The sequence below is a fragment of the Crocodylus porosus genome, unplaced genomic scaffold (genome assembly GCF_001723895.1).
Source record: "Crocodylus porosus isolate Cpor-Errol unplaced genomic scaffold, CroPor_comp1, whole genome shotgun sequence".
NCBI classification, from domain to species: Eukaryota; Metazoa; Chordata; order Crocodylia; family Crocodylidae; genus Crocodylus; species Crocodylus porosus.
In genome coordinates this window covers 70411202-70424442 of record NW_017728947.1, presented here as the reverse complement: position 1 = coordinate 70424442, position 13241 = coordinate 70411202, and the positions used below count along the sequence as shown (strand labels likewise).

The window sequence follows — 13241 nt, the reverse complement described above, 5'->3', positions numbered from 1 at the left end:
CCCCAAGGGATGACTAGGTCGAATGGTCATAAACTCCTCCAAGACCGTTTCAGGCTGGACATAAGGAAGAATTTCTTTACTGTCCGAGCCCCCAAGATCTGGAACAGCCTGCCACCTAGATTGAACTCCTTCAGGAGCAAATTGGATGCTTGTCTTGCTGGGATCCTATAACCCCAGCTGACTTCCTGCCCTTTGGGTGAGGGGCTGGACTCGATGATCTTCTGAGGTCCCTTCCAGCCCCGATGTCTATGAAGTCTATGAAAGATCTACCACCAATGCCAAATGGAGCAACTTGACTTCTGAGTCACAGCTCCTTGTTTTTACAATTGACAGTCTTCGGAGAGCTTGCAAGAGCCTGAAGGAAAAGTAGACTTTACTATCTATCTGTATGATGTTGGCAAAAGTTTTTAGTATTGAGTAAAGCTGTTCTTCCTAACAAAAGGGCTATTCATGATTTTGTTGTCTATTTGTGTGTTGCTATTAAGAGCTCCTTCAGACCGATCATATTCACCAATAGCACTTTTTAAAGGCAGCATTAGTTTATGTTGCAACTGCCTGATGTAGCCGGATTTGAACTCATTGAAGACTTCTTGAGCAATAGCTTAGCACACGTCATTTGCAATTATTTGGTATGATGATAATCAACAAGTAGAGAGCTTCCTGGGAAGTCTTTCATTCCTGCCCTTTTTTCCCAAATTTCTTCATCAACTGCTGGAACTACCAGAAACCATTTTGGATCATCAAGTAGTGCTGCTTTAGCAGAGACCTTCTCTTTTCCAGCCATGGAAATCAAAACAATGACAAATGATTATCTTTCAAGTTGAAGAGTACAGGTAAGAAACTGCCTGATTCAGGACAGTTAGGATTTCTAAAAAAACCCACAGCACACCATAATTTCCTGGACATAGGAGCAGTTAAAATATAATGTTGAGCTCACTCCCAAAAGTTTTTCTGATCTGTATATTTTATGCATATTTGAAGCAGCAATGGAATGACAGTGGTATAACTGAAGGATCAAGGCAGAACAAAAAGCACAGGTTTAAGCAGAAAGGCAAGAGGTTTTTTTTCCTGTTCCTGGAATATCTGGATTAGTTGGGCGAAATCATATATATCCAAGAGAGAATTTTCAGGCCTGAATGGGAACTAACTCAACAGCTCTTTGCACAGCTAAGTGACAAGTGGTTCCTACGCAACAGAAAGAGAGCAATATAATAAAATTTTGATCCTGACATTGGCAACCCCAAGGTTGGAAAACAAATGCATTGTCATTTCTCTGGGTGGATGTCTCACCTATATCTTGCCCTCTTTTTCTTCAGATTATCAGAATGGTTAGTAAAATATGACAGGACCAAACAGAGATAAGAGTGATCATACCAGTGTGGCCTCAGCCTGTATCTCTTTGGATTTTTACAGATTTACCATCTGTCAGCACTGGTTCCTGCTCTTCTTTCTCAGTCTCATTTATCAAGGCACCCTTACTCATCCAGACCTTCAGCAGAGACTAGTGGATTCTGAGCACAGCAGCTTCACTGATTTTTTTGGTTGTTTTGAGATGGGGCAAACTCTTAAGGCAGTTGCCCTCGTTTGGGGTCCACTGTGAAAGAGTCTGATCTATTATTGAGGGATGCTATCTAGAGGCGGCATTCAGGAGCTCCTGAGGAAATGGCAGCCTGGGCCAGTAGCCCCTTTATGAACTCTGTTAGAGCAGTTTCATCTTCTAGACCTTAGTAGATAGGAACAAGAGATTTTTTTTTTTGTGCTCTTTTACTAACACACACAGATGCCTTAAGGATTCTTTCCAGGTAGCCTCCATTTTGGTCAGAGGGAAAGTTTTCAGGAAGTGGGAGTCTTGAGAGAGCTGTGCCAGCCTACTAGAGTCTGAAAGTAGCTTTGCATTAAAACTCCTTCTCCATCCCCTTGTAAGATTTCCACCGGGTGGTTAAACAATAGAACTGAGGCTTTTTACAAATCCTCCCCAAACTTCCCTTTTAGCTAGTAGGTACTTGCATGGGAGGCAAGGGAGTATGGTTAAAGAAACTAAATTCTACTTTTCTTATGCCACGTTACCACTCATGTCAAGGGACACGGGGGGGTGAGTAAGGTAATTAGGATTTAATCCACAGGAGCTTTTGATTTATATTTCCAATGGCTGTGTTAAAAATAAAATGGAGAAATATCTTCTATTCTTTCCCATTTGTTCTTTCATACAGACTATTAAACTGGACCAGTTTGACTAGTTTATGTCTCTGTGGCAGTTAAGCATTTTGGCTTGATTTTCATAAATTCAGACAAACTAGTGTTTAATCCCAGCCATGAATATTTTATACCCAGCTGTTATAAGTTATATGGTAGAAAACACTTGGACACAATTGGGTGCAACAAGAAAGTACTTAAGAAATACCATGTTGTTCCTTTTTGTCAGATGAGCCTCGCCTGAGAATCTCTGTGCTTTGATCATTAGATGTCAGATTTCTCATGTTCTTTTAATGTAGAACATGCTGTGTGCCTTTTTTCCTAGATACACTGAATATTTGCAGTCTACAAGTTAAAATCAAGTTGAGTACAATGTGTGCTCATACCTGAGTCAGTGAAGTGAATCCCAGAGGTCCTTATTCCCCAAATTCCAATTGTGTGGTTTTTTTCTGACCTTTTGTGCACCATAGTAAGTCGCATATTATTAGAATCCAATTTAGTTGAAGTTGTGTAAAAATATGCCCTAAAGCTATAGGGGCAGGGGAAGTAACACCATTAATTCTGATTAATATCTTGACTTGTTTCATGACATGAAGAAGAGAAGACAGTGATCATAGAACTGTCACATGTCAGTATTGCTTTGTATTTATGTAGCACCTGTTTGTCTGACAATCTCAAAGTGCTTTCAAAATTTAACTAGCTGATATACAGGCACAACTTCACTGTCTCCTGGGATCACAAGTAGCAGCTGTTTAGCAATATACAGCAGCACTACTCAATGGGCTGGTGCAGGAAATGAAACAGAATTCTGTATCCAGGTTATACTGCAGGGGTATTTGGGCTGACAGAATATAATTATCCGGCTCCAAATTTTGCCTAACCACTGGAAGTAACACCCCAGTTCTGAGAGAAGTTTGGGACCTGTAGTGGGGGAAAAATAGCTAGTGATTTGATAGTATTGCATCTCATCATAAACATGGTCATCTTTACCTTCCTTACAAACACCACGCTAGGCTACTGGTTCAACACTAATAAGAAGATAAAGTATCACCTTCTCCCTGTTGTCACCTCTGCCTTTAGCATCAACAAGGTATTTCTTGATAGTCCTTCTTCCTCCAATACAGGCCTATCTCTCTCTGTCTAGACTGGGAGATCAGATAATCGCACAATGTAAGATGGAGTAGCCCACAGGAAAGCACAGAAAAACATTTGTTTGGTTTTCTCACAGTGGAAATATTAAAGAGGGGGGTTGTCTCTAGCTATTTATTTTTAAATAATTTAAAAATATTTATTTAAATGCTTTATTTGAATATTTTATATGTAAATAAAATATTTTTAAATGTTTATTTTTAAACTTGCCAAACTTAATTTGCATTTTCTTACAAATCTTAAAGGTTTGCAGAATTCTTTCCCTTGTAAAGTAAAATATAACATACTTTAAATGTAGTAACAATAAAACCTTTTCTGTAAATCTCTTACACAACACAGTTCATTGACGATTCCTGGTTCCTTGCTGTAGGTAGTAATAACTGGTGGCTGGTTTACACCCTCTTAGGAACCTAAGGTCTCAGAGTGACAACGCAAAAATGAAAGTGTTCATTATTTCCTTCACGTTTTCCAAGTTTTGCAGTGCTGTTAAGTAGAAACCTTGGACAGAAAGGAAACCAGTCATGCCAGATAACTCTAACAGTTAATTATAAACACGATTTTTTAGGTCTTTAATGTATGGTTGTCAGCTGGACCATCTTTAAGCTAAACAGTTTATGTGGAAATTGGTGCATGTGTATGCATGCTTTAATTTGCTGTATTAGACTATAGTATTTTTTGTCTTCACCAAGTTAAAGCTAGTAAAAAAAAAAGATTCACCTGCTGACCTACTTGTAATAAAATGAGGACATCAGCTGAGAGGTGCTCTGTGCATTTGCAGTGGGACGCTGAGCCAACTCACAGTGATTGCTGCTGATTTTGTTTCTATAAAACAATAAGGCACATTCCTACTTCCATTGCCAGATTTAGTTTGTTAGTTATTTTTATAGCCAGATTGGCCAGTGGGGAGAGCAGTTACGCTGTAGGAGTGTGTTGTCTTTGACAGAACATTCAAAATGCAGAAGTAGCAAAACTGATTGACATGCTGTCTGCTCACCTAGCTAAAAGATAGAGATTTTGTTGATGTTATCCAGTCTCCAGCTTTTGCAGCAAGCCCAAGTGCAAAACTGGCAAATACCAATGTTCACCAATTCCCTAAATTAAGTCTGGGTCACTCAGCTCATCTCCTGTTTCTTGTTTGCTTTTGAATGAATCCCAAAGTAGTGCTAACAGCTGGAAGCCCTGCTGAGGCCGGCTTGATCTACCCTGGAGCTGCTCCAGCCAGCACTCTGATAAAACTTGATATAATTTCAACAGGCTCTAGGACGACCTCAATGATTTCCCTTCATTGTTTAAGGTTTCACTCAAACATTACCAGTGCCAGGAAAAAGGATATTTCATTTCTGCTCTTTTGCTTCAGAGTCTGCTATAACTGGACATCAGTCTTTAACAGTATAGGTAAAATAATCAGTGCCTGGTAATTGTTCTCCTTTTTTATCTCTCAGGATACTGTGCGTCTCAAGTGTAAAAATGAAATGTATTAGTGCTTTCTTAAAATAAAAGCATGTTTGTTGTCAGAGTATATTATTTGAGGGGGCCTGAGAAAACCCTGACTCATGGTTATAGATTTCAATCCTAGTCAGGTATCTATATTTCAATCCTAGTCAGGATTGATTTATATTTTGAGTTTTTGAACCTTAATGTACCTTCTAGAGAGAGCTTTCCTTTGCCTTCCAGAACCACAATGTTATCTTAACCCCTTCTTTTCAAGCCAGTTTTCAATCAAAGAGTCTTATTTCCATAAGGTACAGAAACTGGTGTTAATCCTTCCCCTAGCAAGGTAGGCCTTGCTCCTATAGATGTCTATCCTATAGATACAGTGGTCTCGGGGGATCTTGTTTCAGTCTGGGCCTACTCTACACTACATCATGTTGCTGCCAGAACTCAAGTCCAGACTCAAGCTGCTCTGTCACCACAGTACCCTTTCTTTTTTGCTAACAGAGTATAACGTAGAAATAATTTAAAGATGCTCCCTAAGTAGGACACTGAGGAAGTTGGTAATTGGTGCTAGGAACAGACATTCAAAAAGCCTGCGGCCGAACCAATCTAAGTTGCACGGTTTTCTGTAAGCAGCATAGTTTAATCAGTAGCAAACACCCCTCCTCCCCCTTCTAGTGGGGGAGCAAAACTTAGACCAGGTTCTGCCATTTTTAAACCAGTTTTGTGTGCCAAACTTCTGTTATAGGTATAGACTGGTTTCTGATCACTTATACCAGTCAGTAAAAGTGTAATGTCTGTACTTGGCCTGGGAGATGGTCCTTCAGTTTAACTAGTAAATTAAGCAGAACAAGGAACTGCAGAGGTTGCCTGTTGCTCCACAATAAAGTTCATTATTGTTGGTGCTTCTCATTCATTGATAACTATGTATTGAAACTGTTGATCACTATGCAGAGTAGTACTACTGCTTTGAGAGGTGGCACAAGCCTTATTGGCTCAGCAACTTCATACCTTTTACCATTTTGATAGTGGCTTGATAGCAAGTTTTACCAACAGCATTTGGTGCTTTTCCCAGGATACACTTGGCACTCTTTTGACACAGCTGATGAAGTTGAATTGCACAGAGCCTCCAAAAGGCACTCAGCTATACATGTGTTCTGACTGCTACCTTGTTGGGGGAGTGTCAGGTATTGACCACCTCTTGAGACTCTTTAGTTTGTAGGGTTGGCCAGAGGGGTCAGAAAGGGAAAGCAGATTCTAAAATGGTTCCTGTAATGACTTGGTACAAGCAACAGGTGCCATTCTCCCTGGATTTAAATGTAAGGAGAGGAAACAAGAGAGTGAATTATTGTAGTGTTCAAAATTTAAAACTGTATTTGTGCAGCTGTGTGTCGCAGCTGCTTGCATAAATGGCACACCCTTGTGGAAACAGACCATTGGCCTAAATAACAACAAATCGGAGACATTTGTTGTACAGCTTGATAGCAACTTTTGTTTCTAGTAGACATGTCTGCACAACAATATGATGGTGTACTCGTAGCTTAGGCTAGCACACTTCTGCAGCTTAATGTTACTGAGTAGTTATGGTGGTGGAGATATGGGAATGCAGCTAGTAACTAGACTGTGCATCCAGGGATTTTGCATATTTACACTGCTCGCTAGCATGTGCTGTTGTTTGTGCTCCCCCATCTTCACTGCTATTATTACTAGTTCTACCTAGATTAAGGATGTTATCTGTGTACCTTCAGTATTATAAGCAATGGGGTGGGGGATTTAGGGGGAGGGAGAACACTAATAGAAACACCCCAAATGGACTGTCACTACTGCCCCTCTGCAGGTTCAAACTAGTGTCTCAGAGAGATTGGGTAGCCCGTCAACAATGTATTGACTCATCCAGCCCCCTTGTCTACTGATAAAATTTCACTGGTGTGACCTGAGGTTAAATGTGCATGTGCTGTGAAGAAGCTCTTTTAAGTGCTTGGCGGGCATTCTCCCTTGTTATCTCCTGTCTTGTGGTTTGGAGTAATTTATATTTGGCTTTCTGTTGATCTATCTTGCCATTAAAGATGAAATTAAAGAAATCATGAAATAAATGGTCATGTTGGCAGGTTTGAAGATGATCAAAGAAAGCAGTGTGCTTTTGAAAAAATGCTGGTTGCTTCTGTGGCTCAGTCTGTGAGATCAAACACGTACTGGCTTGTGCAAACACAGCATGAAAGATTTGCAGGGTTCTGCGGATTTTGCTTCATGGCTCCCCTACTTCCTGGCAAACCTGAATTTTCAATAGAATAAGGTGTTCAGGCAAGAGACAAATGTAGTAGAAACTTGGAGGATGGGATAAAGCGTAACATCTGTATTTTGAGATTGTCTGTCTGCTTTCACTATGATCTGCTACTGTAGTTTTATAATAATTGAGAGTAGCCTTAAAGATCCTAGCAAACCTGTATCAAAACTCTCTCTTGAACACCAAGCAGCAGCTGAAAGTTACCTGGCTTGAAAATTAATAGTACGCTTGTGCTTTTCCATAGTCAAAATTTTCTCTTCTTTTAGTCTGTGTGCTCTTAAACATTGACAGTGTTACATGTATAGAATTTCATACAGGATTATTTAGGGATAGAAACGTGTGAAAATTCCTCTTGAATTGACTAGAATCTTTGGATCTATGGTGTGAAAAATTTCAAATCTAGACTCAAATCAGGTTAACAGCAAAGTTTTAAAAATAAAACAAAAGTGTTGGAAAATGTAGCTGACAAATATTTCTATTTTTTCATTTAGGCTATGGTAGCCTGCTACCCCGGGAATGGAACTGGGTATGTTCGTCATGTGGACAACCCAAATGGTGATGGGCGCTGTATCACTTGCATATACTACCTGAATAAAAACTGGGACTCGAAGGTATGTGGACCAATGGGGGCGGAACTCCAGAAACTGCCTGTCATAGCCATCAGTTATTTTTTTACACTTAATGTTAATAACTTTGAACTCTTGAACCACTAGTTAAAAGGACTATGCCTTCATCATTTATGTTTATTTTCATGCTGTTTATAGGAACCCTTTGGAAGCCTGAAATATATTTTTGTTTTGGCTCTTTTTCCTTCTATCCCACACGCATACTTGTGTGCTGTTGTAGAATTTCTCATAGGTAGCAAAGTGCTACTGTCTACATTTAGTGTAAAGAGTAATGAAGTACCGGAAGCCACACTCGCTAAAGAGCAAACGGATAAGACCAGCTCCAGCTTTAACAAAAATGACGGTCATGTTTTGAGCCCATTATCCTTTGGATTGACCTACCACAAAGGATCTGTTAAAGAACAAACAAAAAATAGTGCCCATCTTCCCCCTTCTGTGATGTTAAAAGAAGGCACAACAGTTTTTTAAATAGCTTTTTACTCTAGAAATATCGGGGATGTGGAGTCTGTTTTTTCATGACTTTGCTGGAAATCTGGGGGGTGGCAGACATTTTATATGATCTCTCTCACTTCTGCAACTGTAAGACAGGTGTCCCAGGACCGATTCCCAATTGCACTAAACTTGTTCCATGTCAGTGTGGCATAAAAATGCCTTAAATTTTGTGTAAAGCTCCCATAAGGCTGTATAGTGTCGAGGACCCTTTCTGCCACGTGTAGGCCTGTACAGGTATCCAGTACAAGAGACGAATAGAATAGCAATTGAGAGCATGACCCTGTTGCTACTCTGGCTTATTAGGAGTCAGGCAGGGACTTTCGTCTCGGAATGCCAACAGCAGAAAGGTGGCTGTACGAATCTTCGGTTGCTTATTTGATTCAGAGGACATTCGGAGGCTGAATCTCCGAATCCGAATCGAATCAGGAGACCCATTCATTTCTCCAAATTGAATCAGAACCCTCTGATTCAATTTGAAGAGATTCTACAATTCGGACATAGACACAGCTTTATATGTTTATATGCTCCATCTGCCCCACCATCTCAACATTCACGAGCCCTGCCCGCTACCTTAAGGTATGTAGAAAAAACATTAAGCTGTATCTGTGGCCAAATCGCTGATTCTCCAAATCAAAATCGAATCTTCAGACTCGGATTCAGCCATATCAAATCAGGACAATGATCTGAATCAACAAATCGAATCACTGTCCCCCAAACTGGAATCGAATACGGCCCACTTTGCACACCTCTAGCTTACAGCTACATTTTGTCTCCTGCCCTTAGGACAAGAGTAATATAACTGAGAATTGGGCCATCTGATTCTGGACAGATTTCCATCTTGCCTTTGCATCAGTCAGGCAGAGGAAACATGGGAAAATTAGAGTTCTATGGCATCCTTGTCCCACCAGCAGTGTTCCCTCTAAACTGGGTGGTATGCGTGGCTGCACAGGTGCATCTGGCAGCATGGCATGAACACATCTGCACAGTCGCACACACTGCGCAGCTTAGAAGGAATGCTGCACACCAGATACTTGGTGTCAATTATCTTTCAGTTATCAGGTTTCAGCTATCTGGTTTCAGCTTTGCTATTGTTAGTCACTACCATGTAGCTGAACTTCTCCTGATGGTTTGTTTCTTTATGGGTCAACCAAAATACCAATGCGTACATTGGGTAATGGGTCTGTAGTGAACTCAGTGCTTTGTGGACCCCTCTCGTTATGTTACTGTGGGGATACTTTCTGTGTTTTGTCTCCAAATGTGTCTTGTTGGAAGGTTGACCATGGAAGATGCAGACTTTTGGTTCCGGGACTAGAACCTCCATCCACAGAATTCCTTCCAGGTCTGGCCTCTTCTTGTGAACAAATTGGGAGGTTGCCTAGGGTGGCAGAACGGGGGGGGGAACAGCATTTTAGACCTGATGAGTGGTCAGTGGCTTATGATTGGTCAGCATGATTAGCTCTGTAAATGCGGGGGAAGGAAGCAGCAATATGTAATATGCCTAGAATGGCAAAATAGGGCCCTGGTTCTGTGGAGACAGGTTAATTTGTTGTCCTTGTTCCACCTTTGTTTGAGTGTAAGAAGGAGCCCCGTTTCTCTATGGGTGCGCATCTAGGAACAGAGAAGAATTAAGGCTCTTCTGAAGCATTGTCTGATGCCTCTCTATAAGAGAACTATGTTGAGTGCCCGAAGTTTGGTGAGAAGATGTGCAGCACAGGGCGAGCCATATTTAGTAAAATTCCATGCCCATTGCATTTCCTCTACAAAGCCAGCACAGGAGAGAGGAGAATGCACTAATGAGGCATCAGTGAGACAAGAACAGAGAGCTCTTGCCTCAGTAACTCTTTGGAGACTTCCTTTCCCACAGATTCTCTAGGTTCTTGGGTCTGGAAAGTCTTTCCCCTATACAGGTCCCTAAATCCTTTTCCCACAAAGGAATGCCATGCAGTATACTTCACAGGGGAAACCAACAGAGCTTTCCTACCTCTCTAGTCACCTCCTCTGGCTTTCTTTGTAGCGCAGGGAAATCTGGTTTTCAGTTCTCACTGTATACTGCAAGGCGATGAATTCAGCCTTGAGAGGGGATTTATGATACTTTAAATTATAAACAAGATAAGGGCTCATAAAATCACAGAATCTCTCTTTAAGCTTCTATTATTAGAACACTTTCCAGCATGTTCTCAGGTTATTACCTGGTCAGATAATACGAAGGTCACCTTCTCTTTAACCTGTCTTGGTCACATTAAGCAGCTGCCCATTTAACTGATAACCAGCTTTGTGCACTAAACCAAAAAAATGTGATTTAATGTTACGGATGCCATCACTGAAGAATGCTGTATGATATATGAGCACACTTCTTTAGCTTCAGTATCTTGGGAATAATAGCTAATTGTAGTTAGTAAAATGGAAGAGGCCTTCAAAATCACTGTAAGCTGTTCAGTGAAATCTGATTTCACAACAGTAAAGAATAAATATTCTGCTTCTCTTATGAGTCTTAACTAATTTTAGAAACAAAACTGAACTTGAGAAGTTTCGTCATCTTTGCAACAAGGTCTCTATTAGTGGGGGGACTTGCTTCTCAAAAGCAAATTTTCTTCATCTTGAAGGATTTCCTTTACAACCACATATTAACATTCGATCGTTTTGAAGAGTTTGGAAAATCAGAGTGGTTTTAGTGATACATTACACACTTTTGCAGTAATGTAATGTGCTGTCTTTGTATTGAACTAAACTTTTTTTTCATGTTTGCAGTTGTTTTTTTTTTTAAATGTGCTTATGGGTATACATATGTAGAAAATTAACCTTTCCTCTGCTTTCAGTTGCATGGTGGAATACTTCGGATATTCCCAGAAGGAAAGTCCTATGTGGCAGACGTTGAGCCCATTTTTGACAGATTACTTTTTTTCTGGTCAGACCGAAGGAACCCACATGAAGTTCAGCCTTCCTATGCAACCAGGTAAATAAGATGTTCAGTACTTACATATCCAAGGAAAAGAGCAAAATTATTTACTTTATCAATAAAACACTTATTCTAGATTAAATATGTATTTAGATTATATATTCCAGATTAAATGGTAAAAGCACATGACCCAGCGTGGAGAGAATTTTTCCACAAGTGAGGACCTTTTCAAAGGGAGAGGTTTCTAAAGGGGAGGATCTAATACAGTGGTCACCAACTAGTCGACTGGGGAGCCAACTAGTCAACAGGTGATCTCAGTCTGAGGGGACTAGCCCCCCAGACTGAGTTCGACTATCAGAGGCTCCACAACCAGGAGCGGCAGGATGCACGTGGGGAGCGACAGGGTATAGGAGCTGTAGGATGCACGTGGCTGGGCTGAGCTGCGCCCCCTGCCACTGGGGCTGGGCCAGGTGAGTGGGATGATCCCCCTCTGTGTCCCCTGCCACTGGGTGAGTGGGGCCCCTGCTGGACAGGAGGAGGGTCGAAGCCTGGGCATCTCATCCAGGCATGCAGGGGCTGGGCTTCCACTGCTGCATGCACTCTGGTGGAGGCCCAGGGGGGCACGTGCGCCTCCCCCGATCTGTGTGGGGTGAGGCAGCTGCCAGAATCTGGCAAGGGGCAGCCCCTGAGTCTGGGATACAGCTGCCCCTTCCCCAGTTGGGCTGAGGACAGGACCAGTGCCTGGACCCTAGGCCCCTGCCTAATCTCTGGAGGCAGAGGAGAGGGTGCTGTAAACCCCAGATTAGGAAGCATCTCCCTGATCTCAGGCTCACTTGTGCCCCTGACCTTTAAAGACCGTGTATGCAGTCCAGCTGTGTAGGCAGTTTTTTGACATCCCTAAAGTCTGGGGACCCTAGGATCAACGAGTTTCCTCCTGACCCTGAGATCAGGTTTCACTTGTAGTTTTCACTCATTAGTGGGCACAGAGACCTGAGGATTGGGGGGGTGGCAGCCCAATCCCAGGGTCTGATGTGTAAAAACCCTGCAGGTGTGAAGGTTAATGTTCCCAGTGGGAGAAAGTCCTTTGACTCCCCTCCCAGGAGTCTCTGATCCCCCACACATGGTATCCCAGCCAGAACTCCTCTGCACAGAGTTTTGAGAATCAGCTTCTCGTCTGCTTGATGAGAACTGCACTGGGGCCTGTTCCAGACCCTGGTTCGGGTCCTGGCCCCAGGTGACAATTAACTCTTAGCTTTCAACGTGCTGGTGCAGGGGGAGCCTGGGATTATGCTCCCCTGTGTGGCAGGACAGTAGGAGGAGCTAATACACTAAGCCACCCGTCTCAGTGTGCCTGACCAAAACCCCGCTTCAGGTGTCTCCCCTGGGGTGCCTGCATCCGGCCAACCCGCTTCTTGGAGCCCACCAGCAAGCCTGAGGTAATTGTTTGCCACCACCCAGGCTTTGGTCTCTTTTAGGGCTCTCTGCAGCCTGGGTTACACAGACCCTGGAGACCTTGGGGGTGCTTCACCCGCTGGCGGTATTTCTGGGTGCTCCTTATAGCTTGGAGCCACCCAGGAAATTTTCAGGTAGGGCAGAATCAGATAATGATCAGCCAAGTTCTGCTAGGAGCAAAAAGGCCTGTTTCTTCCCCTTCCCTCCCCCCTCCCAGTAAACATTTACAGCTAGGCATGCTGCAACAGCTAGTTTTTACAGAATGGGCTCGTTGGCCCATTAGCCGCTTGTTAAAAGATACATAACCCTAATTTACTAGCTAAATTTCAGCTAAGCTGAAATACACATCCATAGAATTCTGAAAGCCTATGCTTCAGTGTGAGCTTCCAAAATGCCTGCTGAAGGAAGCCCACCAGGTTGGGTGACCTGGCCATTAAATAACTTTGCTGACCCCATCGCCTGGTTCCAACCAGAAACAAGCATCCTCTGAACATTGCTGATGTAAACCAATCCTTTTAAAAGTTGGCAGCAACCCTTGGTGGAAAGACCAGTGCCACAAAACTGGTCATACCAGTTCCTTGGTGGGAAACTTTAAGACACGGGTTGTTTTAAGGGGTACTTGGGAAGGCCCTAGGGCAGGGGTGGGCAGTTATTTTGGGCAGAGGGCCACTTACTGAGTTTTGGCAAGCCATTGAGGGCTGCATGACAGGCAGCC

The 13241-nt window shown here is 42.4% G+C and overlaps 1 protein-coding gene across 1 annotated transcript in view; it reads left to right on the top strand.

Annotated features, from left to right (window-relative positions):
• The window catches only part of EGLN3 (egl-9 family hypoxia inducible factor 3), a 36600-nt gene that overhangs the window by 20121 nt on the left and 3238 nt on the right, over positions 1 to 13241 (top strand). Inside the window, exons 2-3 of the mRNA XM_019552154.1 lie at positions 7552 to 7671; positions 10995 to 11131. Coding sequence (XP_019407699.1) covers positions 7552 to 7671; positions 10995 to 11131 — 257 coding nt within the window. The remainder of the gene's footprint in view (positions 1 to 7551; positions 7672 to 10994; positions 11132 to 13241) is intronic.